General features: G+C 43.6%; 1 protein-coding gene across 1 annotated transcript; it reads left to right on the top strand.

Annotated features, from left to right (window-relative positions):
* Positions 1-12,059: 12,059 nt before the first annotated feature.
* Positions 12,060-17,494, top strand: LOC139607137 (piggyBac transposable element-derived protein 4-like). The gene is made up of 2 exons (XM_071460165.1): positions 12,060-13,955; positions 15,072-17,494. The coding sequence occupies exon 2, from the start codon at positions 16,202-16,204 to the stop codon at positions 17,105-17,107; it is 906 nt and encodes a 301-aa protein (XP_071316266.1). The 5' UTR covers positions 12,060-13,955; positions 15,072-16,201; the 3' UTR covers positions 17,108-17,494.
* The last annotated feature ends 7,678 nt before the right edge of the window (positions 17,495-25,172 follow it).

Here is a 25,172-nt window from a genome sequence, read left to right as displayed (position 1 = left end):
GAAGTCCAAGATGAGTTCTTTAGTTTTTGTGGTGTTCAGTTGGAGGTTGTTTACCGAACACCACGCAGTCAATCTTTTGACTTCATCTCTGTAGTTGGACTCATCCCCTCCTGAGATGAGTCCAACTACAGTTGTGTCATCTGCAAACTTTATGAGGGTATTTGAGAGATGTGTCGGGGAGCAGTCGGATGTGTAGAGTGTGAACAGTAGGGGACTCAGAACACATCCTTGTGGAGAGCCGGTGTTGAGTGTGATGGTGCTGGACAGGTGGGGGCCAAGTCTGACAGTCTGTGAGCGGTTTGTCAGGAAGTCCTTAATCCAGAAGCAGATGGGGGTGGAGAGGCCCAGGTGGGACAGTTTCTGGATCAGGATCTCCGGGATGATGTTGTTGAAAGCCGAGCTGAAGTCCAGGAAGAGCATCCTCACGTAGCTGCCCGGGTGCTCCAGATGACTCAGTGCGGTGTGGAGCGCTATGGTAATAGCGTCCTCGGTGGATCGGTTTGCCCTGTAGGCAAACTGGTGGGGGTCCAGAGTGGGAGGCAGACAAGTCCAGATGTGCTGAGAGACCAGTTTCTCGAAGCACTTCATGACCACAGGCGTAAGTGCAACAGGCCTGTAGTCGTTGGGGCTATCCACTGCTGTCTTCTTGGGGATGGGGATGATGGTGGAGGTCTTGAGGCAGGGTGGAACGATGGCCAAAGACAGGGACAGGTTGAAAATTGTGGTGAACACTCCCGCCAGTTGGTCCGCACATGCTCTAAGCACCTTGCTGGGTACTCCGTCGGGTCCCGTCGCCTTCCAGGGGTTCACTGTCCTAAGCACATGTCTCACTTCCTGCTCCTGAAGTGTCAGTGTGCTAGTGCTGACGGGGGATGGGGGTGATGCGACAGCTGTGGGCCTGACCGCCTTGAAGCGGGCAAAGAACTGGTTCAATTCTTCTGCCAGCGAGGCATCAGTCCTAGCCGTCGCCTGGTTCTTGCTTCTGTAGTTTGTAATGTGGTTTATCCCCTGCCACATCCTTCTAGGGTTGTTTTCAGCAAAGTGGTCTTCAATCCTTTTCCTGTAGGCCGCCTTGGCTTCCCTGATGCCTCTTTTCAGGTCTGCCCTGGCCTCGCTGTACACTGCTTTGTCCCCTGACTTGAAGACAGTGTTGTCTTTTCTCAGGAGGGATTGCACTTTCCTGCTCATCCAGGGTTTTTGGTTCGCAAAAACCCTGACCCTTTTGTTGACGGTGACAATGTCAACACAGTTCCTGATGTAGGAGAGTACGGTGTCCGTGTACTCCTGGAGGTTGTGGCTGGAGAATAAGTCCCACACAGTTGTGGAGAAGCAGTCCTGTAGCTGAGAGAGGGCTCCTTTGGGCCAGGTCCTTATTGTCTTTCTGTCAGGTTTTGTTCCCCTCAGCAGGGGGGTGTAGGTGGGGGTGAGGGACATGCAGAGGTGATCAGATCCAGCCAGGTGGGGGAGGGGTGTGGCTTTGTATGTTGGTTTGCAGCTTTGCAGTGTGGTTGTTTACGTAGCCTAGCAGCTGAGCCCGACCGGCATCCCCGCTTCTGCTTCCTCTCTCTCCTCCGCCTCCTGCGTTTGCCGGGCGGGCTGACCATCCACGGAGACCCCGGCAGTCTCGCTATGTCCTCCGGGATGTTGTGTCTACGTGTCTGTACTTGGACTCTTTAAACCTGTCCCTGTCCCCACTCCTGAAAGCTTCCTCCTTTTGCTTCCTGAGCTGACTGAGCTTAGCTGTGAACCAGGGTTTGTCATTGTTATAACTCACCCTGGTACGTGATGGGATACAGCAGTCCTCGCAGAAGCTGATGTATGACGTCACAGCCTCTGTGAATTCATCCAGACTGTTGGAAGCAGTCCTGAACACTTCCCAGTTAGTGCAGTCCAAACATGCCTGCAGATCCCCTATGGCTTCACTGCTCCACTGCTTCGATGTCCTCACAACAGGTTTACACAGTTTTAGGTTCTGCCTGTATGTGGGAATCAGGTGGACCATGACATGGTCAGAGTGGCCCAGTGCAGCCCGGGGGACGGCGTGATAAGCACCACTGATTGTGGTGTAACAGTGGTCCAGAGTGTTCCCCTCTCTGGTCGGGCAATTAACAAACTGTCTGTATTTGGGCAGTTTGTGGTTGAGGTTCCCTTTGTTAAAGTCACCAAGGACAATAACTAAGGAGTCCGGGTTGGTCCACTCTACACACAGTATCTGGTCGGCGAGCGCCCGCTGTGCCTCGTTGCCCCATTGGCCTGTGGTGGGATGTAAACACCGACCAGAATATGAAGTGAACTCACGGGGGGAGTAGAAGGGCCTGCAGTTTATGATGAAAGTTTCCAGGTCAGGAGAACAGTGCTGCAGGATCACTGTCACGTCTTTGCACCAGCCACTGTTAGCATAAAAACAGATTCCTCCACCTTTCGATTTGCTGCTCTGAAGAGTTGGAAGCCGGCCAGCTCCAGCGCAGAGTCCGGAATCGATCCACACAGCCACATCTCTGTGAAGCACAGAACGGAAGATGAAGAAAAGTCTCTGTTCTTCTGCACCAGTAGCTGAAGTTCATCCAGTTTGTTGGGCAGTGAACGCACGTTGGAGGGAAATATACCTGGGAGCGGTGTGCGAAGTCTGCACCGGCGGAGACGTACAAGCGGCACCGGCACCGGCACGTTTTCCTCTCCTCCGGCATTTCACTGCGAGAGCAAAGGTCAGTGCACCTTTGACCAAAATGTCCAATAATTCCACAGGTGAGTCGAGAAAGGTGGGAAAAAAATCCACTGGAGTTGTGAGCTATTCTCTGGTGAAAGAGCTCCGGAAACCAAGGCAGAAAACTGAATTTTCAAAGAAAATAAGGCAAAAGAGTGCACACCAACACACTGAGGCAGCCATCCGTGGCGCCAAAAACCTTCAATGGGAAAAATTTACCCATGCACCTGATAATACTACCTATATACTTCACTGATAATACTCAAAAATGTGTTTGGACACTTCATTAAGGCACTTTCTTCACAAAAAAACGTTGCGACTCAAGAATGTTGAAAAATTAGTATATTTGCTTTTACACTTACTCATTTGGCAGACATTTTATCCAAAGTGACTTAAAAGTCAAACTTAGAAGTGAAATATTTAGTCATAACCTGTGTTTTGCAACAGGGAAACAAGGATAAATTGCAATACAATAATGGACAATACAGGGTAACCATGGTGAAACAAAAATGAAGTAATCTATTGAAAGTTCAGTACGCAATGAACATTTGTATATCAATTTAAATTTTTATTTAAATACACTTGTTTTCACCACCTCTGAAGAGGAAATATTTTTAATACAGTGAATTCAATCATACCAGAAGATCTCTACTTCAAATGAACACAACTGTGAAGGACTGAAGCTAACTAAATAAATAAATTACTGTGCCATTAAATGCAACAAAAACACTATAAAATATATATACAGGTATTAATTAAAAAATAAAACTGTTATGTATAACATTTGTTTCTTTTCTTATTTACCTTTGTATTCATTGCTCTGTTTATTTCCTTTCCATATAAATTTCCATTTTATGTAGTTGTTAATCTATTTATTTATATTTATAATAATTATTTATTATTTATTTATTATTATAATAATTATACTTTGCATATACTTTTCATTTATTTCCTGCAAAATTATTTATTTCTGTATATTTTCTTTACATTTTTTTATGCATTCCTGCTTCATTATACAAATGGGGGATTGTCATTTAAGGTGCATGGGCCGATTGGTTGATCAACATCAGAGTGCTTAGATCAGCTCCAGCCTAGGGTTGGACCATTATTGGACCCCCTCCAGTTTGCCTACCAGCCCCGACTAGGAGTTGAGAACACCATCATCTATCTGCTCAACCATAGCTATGCCCACCTGGACAAACCTGCGAGCACTGTGAGGGTCATGTTGTTTGACTTCTCCATTGTGTTCAACACCATCAGGCCAGCTCTACTGGGTGAGAAACTGACAGCGATGCAGGTGGATGCCCACCTTGTGTCCTGGATTGTTGATTACCTAACTGGCAGACCACTGTATGTGCGCCTGCAGCACTGTATGTGAGTGATCAGCAACACTGGATCTCTGCAAGCGACCGTCCTCTCTCCCTTCCTCTTCACTCACCAAACCACAAACTTCAGCTACTGCAAGATGACCTGCCACCTTCAGAAGTTTTCTGATGACTCTGCAGTAGTTGGATGTATCAGCAAGGGCGAGAAGACAGAGTGTGGTGGACAACTTTGTTGCTTGGTGTGAGCAGAACCATCTGCCACTCAATGTGACAAAGACAAAGGAACTGATGGTGGACATGAGAAAAAAACTAGGGCTCTGGTGACCCCTGTTTCGATCTGTGGGGTCAGTGTGGACACTGCGGAGAAGTACAAGTCCTTAGGTGTGTAGTTGGACAATAAACTGAACTGAGCCAAAAACACTGATGCCCTCTACAGGAAGGCCAGAGCTGACTCTTTTTTCAGAGATGGCTGAGGTCCTTCAACATCTGTCGGACTGACAGGATGTTTTATGAGTCTGTGGTAGCCAGTGCCATCCTCTACACTGTTGTGTGCTGGGTAAGCTCATCTGCAAGGCCAGCCATAATGTGGGAGGGGAGCTGGAGTATTTGACAGCAGTGTCAGAGAGGAGAACGTTGTCCAAGATAAGGTCAATATTGGACAGCTCTTCACACCCTCTCCATGACATGTTGGTCAGCCACAGAAACACGTTCAGTCAGAGAGACATTCCCCCACATTGCACCACAGAGTGCCACAGGAAATCATTCCTGCCAGTGGCCATCAAACTTTTCAACTCCTCCCTCTGACAGTCAGTCTGTCAATTGATTGATCACAGAACAGTTTTATGTGTAATAATTGGATAACAATTCTGTATGTTCAATCTGTACTGTAAATGTAATATAAATTTAGATATGTATATAGTGTCTATTATTGATGGGATAATATTCTTTATATATTTTTTATTTTTTGAAGATAGGGGGTTACATTATTATTAGCATTTTTATTATATTCTGTAAATGTGAAATTGAGCACACTATATGTCTATATATATATATATATATGTAGCCAACTTAAGCATGACGTTCCTTCTGTGGATCTTGTTATTCATGCAGCTCTGCTGTCTGGCAAAACTTTGTTACAAATTCATCAAGCTTGTACTGGGCGTGTACTGCAAGAACCGGCATATTGCTTTAGTTGGGTACTGTTGTTCATCCACAGCAGACTTGCTGCAATTAGTCGAGATAATAAGATTGTAATACTGGGTGTAACAATCCCTAACGTTTCTGATTTGTGAGGGGTTTATTCTGTTTATTTCTGATGTTGCTACTGTGGGGACACTCTTCAGTTGGGTACCTCAGCGTCACTGCCTTTTTCTGTTGAGACATTTCACACAAAACCTGACAGAGGTGCTGCAAAGTAGCTGTAAACATCAGTGCTATCTCTTACCCACTGCACCCGTAACCTCAAACTTACCTGTAATGTTCCACATAAATTGATGAGATTGGTGTTACGACCCCTTAAGTTTCTGTACTACAATTTATTTGAGTGAGGTTGTTTTGTGACATAACCATTAGATGATGTTACCATTATGACACATCTTTATTTGTGTACTTTGTGTACCCAACATTGTTGGGTGTTTGGACCTTTTACCAGATCTCTCAAGCTCTATCAGGTTGAAATCTCTCCTGAGATGTTGGAATGGGTTCAAGTCAGGGGTCTGGCTGGTCCAAGGACATTCACAGAGTTGTCCCTAAACCACTCCTATTTGTTGTGTGCTTAGGGTCATTGTCCTGTCAAAGGGTGAATCTTCAGCCTAGTAAGAGCATGAGGCTGTGACCACCATGCTCACTGTTGGGATGGTATTGGGTAGGTGAACAAAAACAAAAAGTCCAAGACTTGATATGAAAAAAATCTTGAAGGACTTCTTAGCAATGGAGCAGACTTTTTTCCCAAGGGGCACCAATAATTAGACGTCTCACTAGGGCAGCCCCTATGTCAGTGGTCAGCAACTGGTGTCCAGCAATAATATGTGGCCCACCAGATTATTTTGATAATGTGATTTTTTAAAATCTTACCATATTGAACTGACAGTCTCACATTAAAATGTAGCTAATGTCGAAATAGAGAATATCCTCCCACCTGAAGATGCTTATTATAACCATGTTGAGAGTGAATGACAGACACAATAGAGTAGGTCTCCATCATAGCAGTAACAGTTATTAGGAAAAATTCTGATGGGAAGTTCCAAAGATTCTGTCGCTTGTTTGATAGACCTCTGAAATAGCAGACATATGATGTGATATGAAAAAATAACACCAGTTCAATTAATCAGTCAAAAGTATATATGTGACTGTGGCCACATAAGAAAGTAAATTTAAGTTGCATTTTTATCAATCAATCCTAAAATTTACCTTATGGGTTAGGAAAAAATTGTCCCGAAGCCAAACTTACTTGCCGACCCCTGCCTTATGTGTACCAATAGTATGGACAGGGAAATGAAACATTAAAGGTGTTAATTCCAGGGGAGGACGCCAGTGGGACTAGCGCTGCAATCAGTGGCCTGAGATGTAACCAGAGAAAAAGAGGAAGGTTCAGGGGAGGTGCGTAGACTGTGAAAAGTCAGTTGCATGGAGAAAACTGTACTGCATGCTATATGTTCGTGGAACATTTGAGAGTCCAGTTTGTTTAGGTGGACTCCATCAGACCTGAAGAGAGATGCAATTCCAAAACAGATTAAAATTGTCCACAGAACCTATATTGTGAGCTCTGTTGGTGAATAGGAGGATTGTGTATAGGCTGAGAACGCCCAAACGATCATTAAAATCCTCTTTGGAAGGCCCAAGATGGCTAATCAGGTGTCGAGAAAGAGGATGGCCGTGGACAAGTGGAGGGATCCCTCCCACACAATTTTGACCTGGATGAGTGCACTGCACTCTGTTTTGATTGCCCAGAGGCCAGTTACATAAAACAGAAAAAAAATTAATATAAATTTTTAACTTCATCTGGAAGTCTTAAGATTAAGGTAAGCAAACTTTTTGTTTGCTTTCTTGAGTAATACATGTTCCTCACAGTTCATAATTAGCCTAGTCATGGCTAGTTGAGAGAGTGTTTCTCTGACCAGCTAAAATACAAGATGAATAAAATCATTTGTCCAATTAAAAGATGCACTTGAAAACAACAAGATTTGAAAAGTGTACTGTAACAAATATGACTTTCTGGCAGGTAGCCATCTTGACATCTTAGGCCACAAAGCATCATAACACAGTTAGTCAGTCAGTGTTAGCTGTGGGTAACCAGAGGCCAAGTTGGAAGGCTAGGCTTGGAGCTAAATTGACAGGGCAGCGACAGACTATCCACTAACACTAAAAGAAGACGTACAAGATGTAGCAAGTAGCATGTCTCATATGAATTTTACATGCAGTGAGTAGCAGATGATAAGTAACGTTATAAGAGTAGAGACTGAAAAGAACAAAGCAATTAAACAGAAATGTGTAGGAGGAGTTAATCTATGTGTGCATGTGGATCACAGTAACAGATAGGTTAAACAATCCAGCTGTGTGGAATAGAGGGGAGTGTCCCTTTAAATATCGTCAGACCTGGTATATTTCTATCACACAGAATGGCACAACTGTGCACTAGATACATGACTCAGTGGTTATTCTGTGCAATGAAGCTATGTGTGTCTTCAGTATATTAAGCAGTATTAACATTGCTGTGTTGCAATATATGAATAGGGCTGCTTGTGTTGGTGGTTAGAAGAAAACAGTTTCTATGGAATTGAGCTCATTGAGGACTTAAGACAAATTGTGTCTTTCGTGCCAGATCAAAATCAATGAGATGAGTCATCATTAAAGTTGCATTGCACTTTAACTCTGTGCTTTTCAAGGTGCACTTAAGGTATGAAGAGCTGGAGTAGCTACAGTAGGAGATGCTCTGTTGTAGACTGCTGGGGATGTAAATGTTAATGGGTCTGCCCAGGTCAACATCTCCCACTGAGAGAATTTCCTTCACTAAAGTGCTGCATTCATAACTGCAGTTCCCTGCTGAGGTTATCTTTATAAAAATATAAAGGACATATAGACATGAATAAGTAATATCAAGAAAAAGGTGAGGTAAGACCAAACGTAAATAGATAATGTCAGAGTAAAGAAACAGAGCTCATCTGACAGAGAATACAGGAAAAAAACATAAAGGTAAACATAGATTATGTACATTGTATATCAGGGGGTGGGGTTGTCTGTCAAACAGATAGGGTCCGGGGTAGGGGTTACTGCAATTGTGACTTCTAGGTGAGACCAGGTTTATGTCTGAATCCATGAAGGCTGAAGAACAGTGACGACATAGTATGCTAGGCTTGTGCACAGAATGGGGAGTGGTTTAGTTACTAACATTTTGAAATTGTCAATGTATGAGTGGGTCTGATACATCATTGTTGGAAAAGCATACTGCCAAAGTGAAAACAGCCATTTTGTAATAAAGCATTTAGAAATACAGATTTGTATTTATGACACAATTTCCTGTGCTAGCATCATCAATAACACTCAGCTAATACATTAATCAACCATACAACAACATCAATAGAATTTTAAATGAGGGTTTTTTTTACTCTTATTAAGGTTTTACTGTCCCAGCAGAAAGACTTAGGTGAAGGGGGCAGCGGGTGTAGTGAGATAGTTGTGGGAGGTGGATGTTAATTCTGAGTGTGCTCCACAGCAATCACACATCAGCTGCTAAGCCAATAATATGCCTGAAGCTGAGAGAGAAGGTGACAGATCCTCAGGTTGAAAGCCTCTGCTCCTAGGTGTTGCTGAATTAAATTAAGGGGGAGTCACCTCTCCTCTCTTTCCTCCCCCTCCACAACATGTGAAGCAGTACTAACAGGATGAGGCTCTGAATTACTGCAGTGTGAAAGACAACAATTATTCATGAGTGAGCAGTTTTATAATGTCTTACCTTTCTACTGCACAGTTCCTCATATGAATGTTGAATGAATGTCCGCTGTACTAATAAAATCTGCATGGCCTTTGTTTGCTTCACAATGACAGTTTTCATTTACTGCTGAAAACAAAGAGCAGAAGAGAAGAAAAATCCCAAAGCCATACACTGACACCAAACGTGTCAAAAAATGATGGAGCACTTAATAGACGAACGCTCATCACATTTCTAATTGGGTTAGAATCATTTCTGCTGTGAAAATCACATAAATTACTTACAAGTATGCATAGAAGCTGAGCAGAGTCTATGAAATATTCAGAGGTTAAATATAATTAGTGCAGCAGTTGGCTCTAGATAAAGTATCAAATATCTGACACGGTAACAACAATGAAATGTAGATCATGAAAAGTAAAATGCTGCATCAGACCTTGACAAAGTTGCACCCATCATTCACTTACAGAGACATTTGTATACATCTCATACACAGTATGTTCAACTTGTCATGAGTACTGTCTAAATTAACATCTGCTTTTAGCTAAGAATGGTCCAGATCCACCATAGTGTGTGTATACATTTTAAAGGGGATGCTGGTATACAGTATTTGGGGTAGGAAAGTATCCCAGCATCACATACATTTTACACTATCTAGTGGTGATGGTGGAAGATGTGTTTTTATGCCTTTGCGCCACAGTCAGAGGCATATTGTTTTTGGGTTGTCCATCCATCTGTAGTCTGTCCGCCCCATACGCACAATATCTCAGTAATGCCTTAATGGAACTGCTTTAAATTTGACACAAACATTTTGATTTGTTGTTTATTAATCAACGATGATGCGAAGATGATGAGGAAAACTCCGCTGACACTGTCTTGCTTGTATATAAAGAGGTTTATTACAAAGAAGTCCAGCATCAAATCAAGCACCATGGATTGCCTGTGAGAGGAGTCGAAGCCAATATGAATCTCCTCTGAATAACTGCTCTAACTCCCCGTCTATATAGGTTGGTTGTCTTCATGAACCTAAGACAATGTATATGATCCATACCATAAAAGGCCTCATTTTCAGAGAGACAGTCATCTCCCAAAGCACCTAGACCTAATACCAAAAAAGGCCACATTTTCCTAAACAGAGAAGCACCCATCTCCCAGTGCATCCTCTGAACTGGGGCCCCTATCTAAACATACCAAACCCATAAAGTCACATATCCTATAGAACTTCAGATACTACAGACTCAAGGACCAACTGATTACATTTTGGTGGCTAAAGGTCAAAGGTCAAGGTCACAGTGACCTACCAAACATGATTTTGGCCTTGTGAACACAATATCTGGAGAACTCCTCAAGGGAATTCCTTCAAATTTGGCACAAACATTCACTTGGACTCAAGGACAAACCAATAAGATTTGGTGGTCAAAGGTCAAGACTTCACACAGCAATTATGAAAAAATTTCACACAAATGGTTAATATTTTATATGACTCTGGATATAGAGAAATGTAATCTGAGACTAGTCTGAGTGGCAGAGGCAGTTATTCTAGTTTTCCAGGGTGAGAAATAAACAGTTAAGCCTTTAAGCAGAATGTTGATTTCGGCATAGCATTGAAGTCATGGTTGTGTTGGCTGTTTGCAGTATTCTGCTGTCATGTCATGATTAAAATGTTTCAAACTCAAACACTGATGGAAAAACTAGTGAGCAGAAATACAGCTAATCAACTTTAAACTTACAAGATGCCAAACTTTCAGTTAGCAATGCTCAAAAACATAAAAACACATCCATTGTTAAAATTCAGGTTTTTCTTATTAGGTAATAACATACCTTTTCTAAGAACAAACAATCATCACCAAAGCTTGAAACATATACCGTGGAAATATATTGTGATGGTCTCTGCCTAACTGGCTCTGCAGTTGTTGTGGACAAGTTACTGTGTGTGTGCGTTCTTGAAAGAAACATAGGGAGGTATGGAGTATGTATGAAGTGTGTCATTCTTGGTACTACTTGGTTATCAATGCTCAAAAGTATGGATACTTGGTTTCTTCAGTTTATTAATTTCTTTGTAGTAAATATTCAGATTAATTGTCTGTATCTGTGTCCATTCCCTATTTTGTCATGGCCTGGGAGCAGGATCATGACAAACTGAGGGCTCCTCTCGCTTTGTTCCCATTTTTGCCGCAACATTTAGGTAGGATTGTGGGTTGTGAGTTTTTCAACCTGTCTTATTTGGGTACGTGGTTGTGTGGTTTGGTGTTTGTTGGTTTGAATTATTCAGGAGAATTGTGGGGTATATTGTTTGTAACACATATTGTGTGAGTTTTTACTTTGTTGGCTGTTTGTGCTTAGGGCCTAGGTACACGTGTGCGTTAAATCTGTTTAGAGCACCTTTTGTCTGCTGTTGTGAGTGTTGGATTGGAGGGAAGGACACATACTTAGAGATTATTTGGTGGGGTGAGTGGCATGGCGTATTTATTGTTTGAAATTAGTTTTTTTCTTGTGTGAAGGTAAAGATGATTCTCAGAGTTCCACTGCTTCATCTTTTCTCATGCAGGGATTAACTTTTGAACAGCTAAAAGAGAATTTGGTGTTGCAGATGGAGCATTAGATGATGAAACATGAATTAAAACATAGAATAGTGGTGGTTAACTGCCTTTGATGTCAGTACTCTTGATGGGCTTTGTGATCTCATGACTTTAGAACAGGTTAAAAAATAGTCTCCCAGAGAATGTTGCAACACATATCATGAAACAAAAAGTTACATCTGCTGCTAAGGCAGCTGTGTTGGCTGAGGAGTATATGGTGCTTCATAAGAGGAGCACTCTGTAAGTCACAATGCCTTTTCCAGGTGTGGAAGTCATTCGGATGGTGTTTTATTTGATATGTAGTGTTGGGGCACAGGTAGGGGCAATTTGGTTATTGGCTTATAATATTAATGATTATCAGTGATAGTCATCAATACATATATAGATGTTTACTACAAGTAGTAATCTCGGAGCACCACCCTGTCACCAGGGACCAATGACCAAATTGATGTCTCAAAATGCAGTCTCAGAAGGTTAATTGAAGGGTAAATTCGAGCACTGACTGTTGTGTGTCCAGCTGTTATCACAAATATAATCACAATAATCACAGACAACAACGAGTTAAATTATAACAGGATTTATTAATAAGAGTAATAATTATTCAAAATAACATTACTTGATATTGAACCGATTATAATTCAACTATAACTAAAACAAACATTGGTTACTAACTAGATAATTACAGGCAAAACACATATGTAACAACCGTGTGTGGGTGTGTGTGTGTGTGTGAGTGAGGGAGAGAGAGAGAGCGAGAGAGAGGATGGTGACGAAGTCACGTGAGTGACGTGTCAGTAGGAGCCAAGATGGCGGCAGCGTGAGGTACTCGCTAGAGCCAAGATGGCAGCTGGCCGCAGAGTGTGAATGGCGGGAACAACGAGAACAAAGGGAGGGGCCTTGAGCTTCACGTGTATGACGCGATCACACTCTAGGACAGCCTGAATGTGAGAGAGATGTAGATGAGGTGTGTGATTGGGAGAAGAGAGGGAGAATAGAGGTGAAGAGAGGAAAGAGTCCACAAGAGGTCGTCACCACAGTTAATAATCACCACAATATCACTACACAATATAACGGAGCCAGAGAACCAGAGTTCGTCTGGTCGGATATTGGTCCTTTAACTAGTGATATTTGGCTTATTAAGCTGATCACAGTGAACGATCTGAAACAACAGGATATGCAGCACATATAAGTCAATAGCACAATACAACATGCTACACTAATTGTGTCTCTGCCCAGACACCAGCCTCTTACTGTGAGTTGCGCCGATCCTTCGGAGTTAGAAAAGAAAGTCTGCTCTGGGTCTCCACAGCTCGGTCCTTGGCTGGGAGCTCGGCGGGTCGTGTCCTGCTCTCCTGCCGATGACTGTGATGAGTTCCTCAGCGGCAGCGGGAAGATCACAGATGAGGGACGGTGGACTTCGTTTTGTCCTTAACAAAGTCGGCACTCGTCCTCACAGAACGTGAAATCAGCTGATTGCACAGCGATCTACGTCGGATCCGAAAAGAACTGAAAACAAACAACAGCAGTCTGTGCACTTGGCCCGCGAGTTGGAGACTGTGACCTCGGCTTTAAGCAGTTGTGGAAAAAGGTCAAATGTTTGCAGATTGCTCCCTTTCAGCAGCTGAGTCGCGGAGAGAGCTGGAGTAGCTCTCTACTGTAACTGGTGCACGGGAATTAAGCGCAGGAGGAGGGTCGCAGCGCCGCTTTTATTACCTGAGTGACGTCACCAGGGATTCCTGCTGGGAATGCCTGGCCTCGGCCAATGCCAGTGCTGAGTTTTCTTCCAATCTCCAATTTACACATAGGTGTGAATTGTGGGGGTGGTTTTGGCTCCACAGCCTGGAGGGAAATGTAGTCCTCTCCTTTGTTCTTGCCATGAGGCATGGTTTGAGGCTCAGGCTTTTGGAGGGCATGCAGGCCTCTCTTTTGTTCCCTTCAGGATGCATAGCTTGAGACTCAGGCTTTTGAGGGACATGTAGGCTTCTCCATTGTTCTTGTCAGAACTCATGGCTTGAGATCCCAACAGTAGCGTTCAGTGAAACCTGGTCAGTCGAAACCTGACTTCAAGGCTAGTGGCAATTTTGACATTGGTAATGTTTGTAATTATTGTCATGAAAAAGGCTCCTGGAAGGCAGGACTGTGATTCCGACGCATTTACTTCACACTCCTGTGAACCAGATGTTTTGGCAGCTTATTCTCCTTTCATTCGAGATGGCTTTGTGTCTTTGGTCGTAAGTGAGGGTCCCTGTTAAAACTCTGAGGGGTACAGGGGCCTATGATTCCTACATTGTTGACCCCGTCTTGCCTTTGTCTGTGGAAGCTGACACAGTTGCCCGTGTTCTCCGTCGGGGGATGGTGTTGCAGGTTCTTCCTGTTCCTTTGCATAAGGTGTGTCCACTTTGTTTTGGGCAGCAGTGTGGCTGGTAGCAGGGTTTCCCACTCCTGGGGTCACCTTTTGCCCATCTGGTTCCGTGTTAGATGAAAGATCCAGGGCATTACTGGAGGTCTTTTGATCCTGTGTGATTAGAGATGCTATGGACAAACCAGTTCTTGATGTGGCCCATGAGGGTGATGCCAGTGATGTGTGGTTGTCTGAGCTTCCTCTGTCACTGTCAGACAGTGAAGTCGTGCAGGAGCAATCTCATGATCCACGTCTGAAGCAAATAATAGAGCATGTGTTGCCTGCCTCTGACATAAGTAGTGCGGTGAGTGGGTACTTCTTGCATAATCAGTTGCTGTTCAGGAAGTGGGTTCCTGTGGGTGAAGATGGTGTGAAAAATGATGTTGTCCAGGTGGTGGTGCCAGCTAAGTTTTGTTCTTTGGTCTTGAAGTTGGCACATGATGAGTGTGGGCACTTTGGTGTTTGGAAGACATATCTTAACATCTTGAAACACTTATTTTGGCCACATGTCAAAAGAGATGTATCCTGTTTTATTGAAACCTGTCATGTGTGCCAGTTAATGGGAAAGCCAAATCAGAATATCAAGCCTCCACCACTGCAGCCTATTCCAACGGTGAGTGACTGGTTTTCTTGTTTGTTTGTATTCACTCAGCTAGGTTGTTTAATTGTTTGTTTATGATTTTTTGTGGTGAATCTGAGTGCTGGGATTGAGGCCCAGGCACCCCTGGTGAGGTCCCAACACTTTATGAATGCAAGTGAGTAAGGGCACTGAGACATCAGCGTCATTTATGTCTTGTCTGCTATGAGGTTGTTGTGCTGCACCTGAGGTGGGTAAGCAGTAACAACCCTGGGCACTCCTCAGTCTCCCTCACCACAAGTGGCCTCACCTTGCACTTCCTAATTTTGTTTGGCTTATGTTGGACTGCCATTTGAGGTATTTTAGCATCTATACACTATTTCCAGATTTTGTATAATAGCTCTTTTAAGCAGTTCCAGCTGCATTTTTTTTAATTTTTGGTTGTTTTAATAAAATATTTCGTCTGCATTGTGGTATTGCAGCGAAAAAATCCCCTGTGGCCCCAAAAGCATTTTCCCCACAGACCACGATTGTAAAGGACACCTGTAAAACTGTTGACAGGACACGTCCAGCTGTAAGTGCAGTCATTTATTAATCTTTGTATTGTATATATTTTAATCCACAGGGTTGTAATCTTTATAAAAGGTTTCCAAAGCCCTTATTTTTTTTCTCTGAATGACATTGCTGCTGTGTATATGCACTCAGGAACAAGGATGCCTGCTAGATTAAGACAAACCATGTAAAGATGTTCAAAAGTTAGCAGAAAAACTGAATAAATGAGAGGTGTGTCTAATTTTTCACACATCAAGGTATTTAGATTTTGTGTCAGTTATTGGTCACTAGTTAACCTTTGTTTGCAAACTTAATTGTGTTTTATATAGAAATATTAGCTGTGTAATGACTTAACTCACATATGACGGGGTGGGAAATGCCCCCATAACAGGTTTCTTCAGGGTCTTTTAACCCTTATGTGGTGTTCGGGTCTGTGGGACCCGTTTTCATTTTTTTATTAAAAGAAAAATGATACAATTAATTTTTCAAACTCAGACTCACTGGCCTTGGCTCATTTTCTGTGAAGAACATATATCAGAATACATTTTTAATGACCACACACCGTACACCCCCCCTACACATTTCTATTACATATAAGGTGTCCGCTAATAGAAGTGTGGAAATCGATGTTCTGTGTACCTACACTCTGTCCTCCTCCTGTCTGGGCCTGCTGTTAGTGTGTGTGTGTGTGCGTGTGTGTGCGTGCGTGCGTGTGTGTGTGTGGGAGAGAGTGACAGAGAGAGAGAGAAAGAGTGACTGTAAATGTGAGTTTTGTGTTTCTGCACCTGCGGTTCCCACACAAGGTTGCAACATTGTTGCAAAATTCAAGCATCAACACTGTCTGCTCTTGTTTTCCCGCACATTTGACCCTCTGTCTTGCAGGAATCTTTATTTTCTCACACTCTATCTGCTACAAATTGGAGGCAGGACACTATAACTATAGCTTTGCCAGTGTGGTTTGTTATCACAACCGATCAACATGGCCAAAAGGTGCTCTGCGCAGAGGGCCCTGGAATTGATTTTGGAAGAGAGAGAAGTTTTTGATGATGATGTAGAGGGAGAGGATTCAGAAGAAGAGGTTTCAGAATTTGAGGATCACATTTCTGAAAATTCAGAGTCTGACAGTGACTCTGAAGAAGATGATGAGATTGAGCATCAGCCAGTTCCAAAACGAAGACCAGCCACAGGACCAGGCCGTCAGCAGCCAGCCACAGGACCAGGCCGTCAGCAACCAGCCACAGGACCAGGCCGTCAGCAGCCAGCCCCATATACCATCTAAACCTGCAAAGTATGGTATAAAGATCTGGGCTGCCTGTGATGCCACTTCCTCATATGCTTGGAACTTACAAGTCTACACAGGGAAACCTGATGGAGGAGCCCCCGAGAAAAACCAAGGAATGAGAGTTGTCCCAGACATGTCTCAGGGACTCAGTGGACACAACATGACATGCGACCATTTTTTTACCTCGCACAAGCTGGGACAGGAGCTCCTAGAGAGGAAGCTGACCATGGTGGGAACAATACAGAAAAAAAAGTCAGAGCTCCCACCTCAACTGCTGACTTCAAAGAACAGGCCTGTCAAGTCTTCCAAGTTTGCGTACACGGCTGACACATCCCTGGTATCCTATGTGCCAAAGAAAGGCAAGAATGTGGTACTCATGAGTACACTGCATGGGGATGGAAGAATCTGTGACCAGGAACATCACAAACCAGAGATCATCATGGATTATAATGCCACAAAAGGAGGGGTAGACAACATGGACAAGCTGGTGACGGCCTACAGCTGCAAACGGAGGACTCTACGCTGGCCACTGGTGATATTCTTTGACATGTTGGACATCTCAGCATACAACGCCTTTGTCATTCGGATGGCACTGAACCCCGAGTGGAACAGAGGGAAGCTCCAGAAGAGACACCTCTTTCTCGAGGATCTGGGAAAGGCATTGGTGAGACCACAAATCGAGGAAAGACAACATGTCACCAGAACCCCAGCCTCTGCAGCCATTGTGAGGAGGATTCCCAGAGCTGAAGGCCCTGCTGAATGAGAAGAAGCGGGCCTTCAGGTCTGGAGACAAAGAGGAATTGAAGAGAGTGCAGAGGGACCTTAAATATAAGATCCGGAGTGGCAAGGAGAGCTTCAGGAGGAAGATGGAGGAGCAGCTCCAACAAAACAATGTCCGAGAGGTCTGGAGAAACATGAACAAGATCTCTGGTCACCTCAGGGACAATGGAGGAGCCACAGTGTCCACCGATCGGGGGTGGGCAAATGAATTGAATCTGTTCTTCAATAGATTCGACTCTGGGCCAACCACCTCCCCCACCCCCCAGCTTCCACCAACCTCCCTCCGAATGCTGTCCCCCCACTCTCCTGGCGCAGTGCTGTCGCTACCTGCACCCTCCTCGAACCATCCCACCCCACCCCCATCACATCTACCCACAACAAAGCCAGCCCCACCCCCCACCCTGGACCAGCTGCAGATCTGCCTCACAGCTGATCAGGTGAGAAGTCAGCTAAAGAAGACAAAGATCAGGAAGGCAGCAGGTCCAGACGGAATCAGCTCCAGACTCCTCAGGGACTGTGCAGACCAGCTCTGTCAGGTGGTCCTGCATATCTTCAACCTGAGCCTGAGCCTGGAGAGGGTTCCTGAACTGTGGAAGACTTCCTGCGTGGTTCCAGTGCCAAAGATCGCACGGCCCAGGGAGCCCAACCACTACAGACCTGTAGCCCTGGCCTCCCACCTGATGAAGACCATGGAGAGGCTCATTCTGCACCACCTTCGCTCACTGGTGAGCTCAACGCTGGACCCACTGCAGTTCGCGTACCGGCCTGGCATCGGAGTGGATGACGCCGTCATCTATCTGCTGCACCGATCTCTTTCTCACCTGGAGCAAGCGGGGAGCACGGTGAGGGTCATGTTTTTTGACTTCTCCAGTGCTTTCAACACCATCCAGCCTGCACTGCTGAGAGGGAAGCTGGAGGGAGCCGGAGTGGACGAGCAGCTGACTGCGTGGACCATCAACTACCTCACCAACAGACCACAGTATGTGAGGCTTCATGACTGTGTGTCTGACGTGGTAGTCTGCAGCACGGGGGCGCCGCAGGGCACAGTTCTCTCACCCTTTCTGTTTAGTCTGTACACTTCAGACTTCAGGTACAACTCGGACCACTGCCACCTACAGAAGTTCTCAGATGATACGGCCATCATCGGATGCGTATCAGATGGGAACGACCAGGAATACAGGGGGGTCATCAACGACTTTGTCGGCTGGTGTGAGACCAATGCTCTCCTGATCAACGCCAGCAAGACAAAGGAGATGGTCGTGGATTTCAGGAGGAAGCAACCCCCCACCACACCGGTGAGCATCCAGGGAAAAGACATTGAGACAGTGGACTCTTACAAGTACCTGGGTGTTCACTTAAACAATAAACTGGACTGGACTACAAACACAGACGTCCTCTACAAGAAGGGCCAGAGTCGACTCCATCTGTTGAGGAGACTGAGGTCCTTCGGAGTTTGCAGGACCCTGTTAAAGACCTTCTATGGCTCTGTCGTAGCATCTGCCCTTTTCTACGCAGGGGGGTGGATGCACAGACAGGGACAGAAAAAGGATCGATAAACTGGTGCGGAGGTCTAGCTCTGTACTGGGATGTCCTCTGGAGTCTGTGGTGGTGGTGGGTGAGAGGAGGATGTTGGCAAAGCTGACATCCATCATGGACAACCCCCACCACCCTCTGCATGAGGCCGTGGGTGCGCTAAGCAGCTCCTTCAGTCAGAGACTGAAACACCCTCGCTGCAAGAAGGAGCGCTTCCGCAGATCATTCATCCCGACAGCAATTAGACTGTATAACGCATCATGAGTCACTAAGTCACTTTACCTCCACTTCGCCACTTTATGCACACACCTTGCACCTTAAGTATGCATGTGTATATGCACGTGTACAGGTGTATGTATATATATGCAGGTATGTATATATATGTGCAGATGTGTATGTATGTATGTATGTATATACGCATTGCTCATGGATACTTGTTTTGCTTATTTATCAGCACATTCCACAATACATCCATAATGCATATGGTGTATGCTGTACAGAGAACTCCATGAATGTATATAGTATTCTCTTGTTGATAGTGTTTTGTACTTTTTGCTGCTCCTATTTCTGTGCTCTTTACCCCTGTGTTTTGGCTGCTGTAACGCACAAATTTCCCCGTGGTGGGATCAATAAAGTCCTATCTTATCTTATCTTATCTTATCTTATTCAGGAGGAGAATGCTGGTGCCCTATCCACCCAACCTACAGAACCACAATCTGCAGAGCCTGAAGTAAGTGTGTGATGCTGTTGCAGTACATGTCTGGCACTCATGTCTTGTGAGAGAGAGAGGTGTAAAATTCCTGATCTTTTCATTATTCTAGGTTGTGAACACCAGCAACAAGAAGAAGCGGTGCGAAGTGTGCGAACCCAAGATGGACAGAAGAACACAATATACATGCATCAAGTGCAAAAAGTATATCTGCAACACACACACAGTAAAACTCTGCCCCTCATGTGTTGTATAGGCTAGTGGCTAAAGGCCATGTGTTAAATGGGGCTGATGTGTTGTCTTGACTGATATGTTTACTCTATGTGTTCATGTGTTCAACTTGTGTTGTGCAAAGAAATAAAAGTCAGTAGTTTTGAAAAACCTTGCTTCACTTGTAAATTTGTTTCCACTCATATCTTGATTTTAATTGATTTTCTTTATTACGTTTTAAATAATAGGTTATAAATGTGATCTAACAAAGGTAAATGGCAAATATTAACCATATATACTGTTTATACTGCTTGTAATTGGGATGAAGTAAACATCTGTTGAGTATTTTAACATAAAAGTGTTTGATTGTGAGGCATTAAAAACCACAAAATGCAACGGGTCCACCAGACCCACAAACACTGGCTGAGTAACAACAATATAAACACCACACAAGGGTTAACTTCATGAGTCATTCACCTTATATGTGACAGCTTCTGTCATCTGTGTGTGTTAGCAGTGTCTCATCCTGAATGAAGTGTTCTGTGATGTGTTCACAACAAGATTCAATTATTTTACAAATAAAATTGTGTGGAAAAATTAAAACACTAGCGTCAGCCTGGATGTTTAGTAGTGTTTGTTTGTTTGTTTGGTACTACAATTTTAAAGTTGAACACACAGCAGTGTTTGTTAAATCTGCACCACAGATGAAATCCATATTAAGATGCTGGATATTCTTGTTCTATCACTTGCATCCACCTGTGGAGGACCTCCCCTACAGATCCATACTGACAAGTGAGTGTTGGTCACTGTGTGACATGTGACCCAAGGTTTCACCAGACAATAAAACCAGCTGTGTGCCTTTGTTCTCTTCTCCTCCTGGCTCTCCAAGAGGCAACAAGCCACTGTTCTCTCTCTTCTCCCTGTGGGAGGAACAAGGCTCCCAGCACCAGGTCAGTGCAACTGCTACCTGGAACTATTCTCTCTTCTCTCTGGCTCTTGCTGTGAGAGCAACAAGGCTCCCAGCACCAGGTTAGCACCACGACTGCTGCCTGGAACAACAGCTCTTATGCAAGCCTGGTCACAGCAGATTGCTACACTTCACCCTTTCATAACAGCAACAACGCGAGTGCCTGCTTAAGGAACGAAGAGTGACCAAGTAATTCATTGCTAGCTGCTACAACACCAAGTCTGCCAGCTAAATCTTAACCAAGTGAAACAACAGCAGAGTGGTGTGGAACAGCTAACTCTGCAAGAAGAACAAAGGAGTGACCAGTGGCCTCCTCTGCAACACCAAAGCCACACAGCCACACAGGACTTCAAACTACCAGGAAGTCACATAGATTCTCTGGATTTTGTGAGCACAATACTGGAAAAGACCTCTTTCTCATTTTGTTCCAAGGACTGGGTAGAGTTGACTTGGCAAAACCTCAAATAGCACAGCATAGCACAGCATGGCTAAGCACAGGATTGTCAACTGTGTTGATGTACAGTAGATGTACTGATCTAGTTAATGTATCTTGTTTTGTTGTGTCTGCTTAGGTTGTGTTTAGCCTGTTAACTGATACTTTTATGTCCATACACATACTTGTAGCACACCTAGAACTTGCATGCAACTAACCCACTTTTAACCTGGCACCCTTTAGACTACTTGAACTGGCTTTGAACAAGAAACTCACAGTCTCACTCCCCTCATGCCATGTGGGGGGCCAATATTCTGACAAGTCAAGTGCAAGTGCGAAGCAATGAATTATAGCTGATTTTACAGAGAATCTGTGCAGAGATTTTACATGTCCATCAGCTTCAGTCGCAGCTGGAAATGATTATGGCTGTACATAATTATTTTCCACACTGTTCAGTTCCTTCCATTCTTCCCTCCTTCACTTCATAATTCTTTGATTATTTGGTTAAGGAAATAAAATGAAACGTGGCCTTGACAGTCGAGGGCATCCAAGTTGTGTATGTCTGCAGTTTGCTAACAGTCCCATCTGCGTTTGTCTTCTGTTTGAGGAGTGAGGAGAGCTGAGCATTTAGGCAATCCATCCAGGAATTACTTTCAATTAGGATTAAAAACTTGCTCCCAGACGGCTATTGTCTGAAGAAAACATAGACAAACTGAGTGAAAAACTCGTTCCAGTTGCCATGGCGCCGCGGATGGCTGCCTCGGTGTGTTGGTGCGCACTTTTTTGCCTTATTTTCTTTGTAAAATCAGTTTTCTGCCTTGGTTTCCGGAGCTCTTTCACCAGAGAAGAGCTCATTAACATCAGAGAAACAACTCCAGAGGATTTTTTCCACCTTTCTCGACTCACCTGTGGAATTATTGGACATTTTGGTCAGAGGTGCACTGACCGTTACTTTCGCAGTGAAACGCCGGAGGAGAGGAAAACATGCCGGTGCGCCAACGTGCGTTCACTGCACAACAAGCTGGATGAACTTCAGTTACTGGTGCAGAAGAACAGAGACTTTTCTTCATCTTCTGTTCGGGGGAGACGTGGCTTTGTGGATCGATTCCGGCCGGCTTCCAACTCTTCAAAGCGGCAAATCGAAAGGTGGAGGAATCTGTTTTTATGCTAACAGTGGCTGGTGCAAAGACGTGACAGTGATCCTGCAGCACTGTTCTCCTGACCTGGAAACTTTCATCATAAACTGCAGGCCCTTCTACTCCCCCCGTCTCTCTCCCTCTCTCTGTCCTCATTCTGCAGGTATCTCTGCCTCGGGAGCAGCAGGATCCAGATCCACCACTACTCATCTTTACTATTAACCACTGTTACCTGTCATTATTATTGATAACACCATTACCGACACAGCTGTTCCTGGTCTCTCTCTCTCTCTCTTCTCTCCCCTCTCCTCCCCCTCCCCCTCTTTCTATCTTCTCCTAAACCCAACCGGTCGAGGCAGACGGCCGCCCACCCTGAGCCCGGTTCTGTTGGAGGTTTCTTCCTGTTAAAAGGGAGTTTTTCCTCCCCCCTGTCGCCAAGCGCTTGCTCGTTGTGGGAACTGTTGGGTTTTTTTCTGTAACAAAGTAAGGTCTTGACCTTACCCTGTAAAGTGCCTTGAGATAATGTATATTATGATTTGGCACTATACAAATAAAATTGAATTGAATTGAATTGAATAGACCCCGATCCAACAAGAAGTTTTTCCTTTAATCACCACCTCTATATCAAGTATGATTAACTTATCAACTGGTTATGTACCACAGGCTTTTAAATTTGCAGTAATTAAACCTCTACTTAAAAAGCCTACTCTTGATCCAGATGTTTTAGCCAATTATAGACCTATATCCAACTTCCCCTTTATTTCCAAAATCCTTGAGAAGGTCTTTGCAAACCAGTTATGTGATTATCTGCACAGGAATGGTTTGTTTGAAGATTTTCAGTCAGGTTTTAGAGTCCATCATAGCACAGAAACAGCTCTGGTTAAGGTTACCAATGATGTCCTCATAGCCTCAAACAATGGACTTGTCTCTATACTTGTCCTACTAGATCTTAGTGCTGCATTTGACACCATAGATCATAAGATTTTATTTCAGAGACTAGAGCATATGGTCAGCATTAAAGGAACCTCACTAAGCTGGTTTAGGTCATATTTGTCAGATTCAAGTTTGTTTATGTTAATAATGACTCTTCTCTCATCACTAAAGTCAGTCATGGAGTTCCACAAGGTTCTGTGCCAGGAGCAATACTTTTCACCCTATATATGCTTCCTCTAGGAAATATTATTAGGAGGCACCAGATAAATTTCCATTGTTACGCAGATGACACCCAGCTGTACTTATCCATGAAGCCAGGTGAGACTAACCAGGTAGCCAAGCTTCAGGTGTGTCTTAAGGACATAAAAACCTGGATGACAGGTAATTTCTTACTCTTAAATTCAGACAAAACTGAAGTTATTGTAATTGGCCCAAAACACCTCAGAGATACAACACGTGATAATATACTGACTCTGGATGACATCACCTTGGCCTCCAGTTCTACAGCCAAGCGCTTGCTCTTTGTGGGAACTGTTGGGTTTTTCTCTATAACAAAATAAGGTCTCGGCCTTACCTTGTAAAGTGCCTTGAGATAATGCATATTATGATTTGGCACTATGCAAATAAAATTGAATTGAACTGAATTGAATGGATGACTGCAGGTTTTTTTAATTGAAGCAGCAGTGTTAACATTAGTCAGTTTGTCCTCAATTCTGTACATTGATCATTGTATGTGCCCAAGTGGTCCAGGGGAGTGGGGAAGTAACAGTAAAAATAAATCAAGGAGAAGGAATAACCAGGAAACCAAGCTAAGGTCGCAAATAAGGTAATTTATTATAAAGTAAATAAGGTAACCAAAATCCTTTCACAGTAATGTAAAATGGGAAACGGGTGGAGCCGGTAAAACCTGGAAAAAAGAAAACAGTCAGGAAACTATGTTGAAACAAAAACAACCTCCCAGCCACAGGAAGTAGCACACAGACACTACCGTGTATATACACTCAGCAAACCGGCCCACTGGCTGATAACAATAATGGTAGAGCAGTCACCACTCACTCGCACACACACACATACACACAGTCTTCACGCTGCCATCTGGCCCACTGGCACCCACACACCTCAGCTCCCAGCCTTTATACTGGCTCTAATGAGCAATAGGTTACCAGTGCGCTCATCCACTTGCTGCAGGAGGGCGTAACCTGGAGGGGCAGCAGACAAACACACACAGAACACAACACTATGGCCGTAACAATCATTTATGGTCCAGACCTACAAGGTTTTTACCTGGTCTTGTTTAAGAAAAAAAAAATTTAAATTAAAATATTCTGTGATTCCGGCTTATGCAAATATCTTCTGGTTTCTTTAGCCCTCCATATCAGTAAACTTGTTCCAAAGTAAACTGAATATCTTCAGATTGTAGACAAAACAAGACATTGTAACTATTTTCTGACTTTTTGTAGACTAAACAAACATTCGACAGATTAATTGATAGTTGCAGCCCTTCTTTAATGTTTACACTAAATTTGTTTAAACTCTACCATATTGCTTTGTTTGAAACATTACTTTGAAAGATGGCAAAAATATGTAACTACTTGCAACAATTAATGCCATCAAATTTTTGAACATGACATGCAGGCATGTGAATGTTTTTACTTTTTATATGCAGTAAAATATACTGTATATAGATTCATCTGTACAGTTAAGCCCTGTCTTTCTACTGACCACTGTATTCTGCACCTGCCAAAATGACACCAATATAGTATCTTCATCATTTTTCAAGTTACTATTGACATTACTATTAAGCATGAACAAAAGCATATTAGATTAGATTAGGTTCAACTTTATTGTTATTGCAAATATTATAAGTACTGATACAACTAAATGCAGTTTAGCATCCAACCAGGAGTACTGCAGTACAGGATCACAGCTTTTCACCACGTTTTCATAATTAATAGAATGGATATATGTACAACATATGTATGAGAGAGTGATTTGAATACAGCAATAGAGAGGAGATATTTGGGTTGATGAATAACTTCCACAGAATAGTTGCTTGCATGACCATATAATGTCCCTAACCCGGCAATGCACGAGCAGCCGACTGTCTCCATAACTTTACTTTACCTC

The sequence above is a fragment of the Trachinotus anak genome, unplaced genomic scaffold, assembly GCF_046630095.1.
Source record: "Trachinotus anak isolate AG129_WGS33_773 ecotype Australia unplaced genomic scaffold, CSIRO_AGI_Tana_v1 ptg000001l, whole genome shotgun sequence".
Taxonomy (NCBI): Eukaryota; Metazoa; Chordata; class Actinopteri; order Carangiformes; family Carangidae; genus Trachinotus; species Trachinotus anak.
The sequence above is the reverse complement of the archived record's forward strand: the minus strand, read 5'-3'. Positions and strand labels throughout refer to the sequence as shown.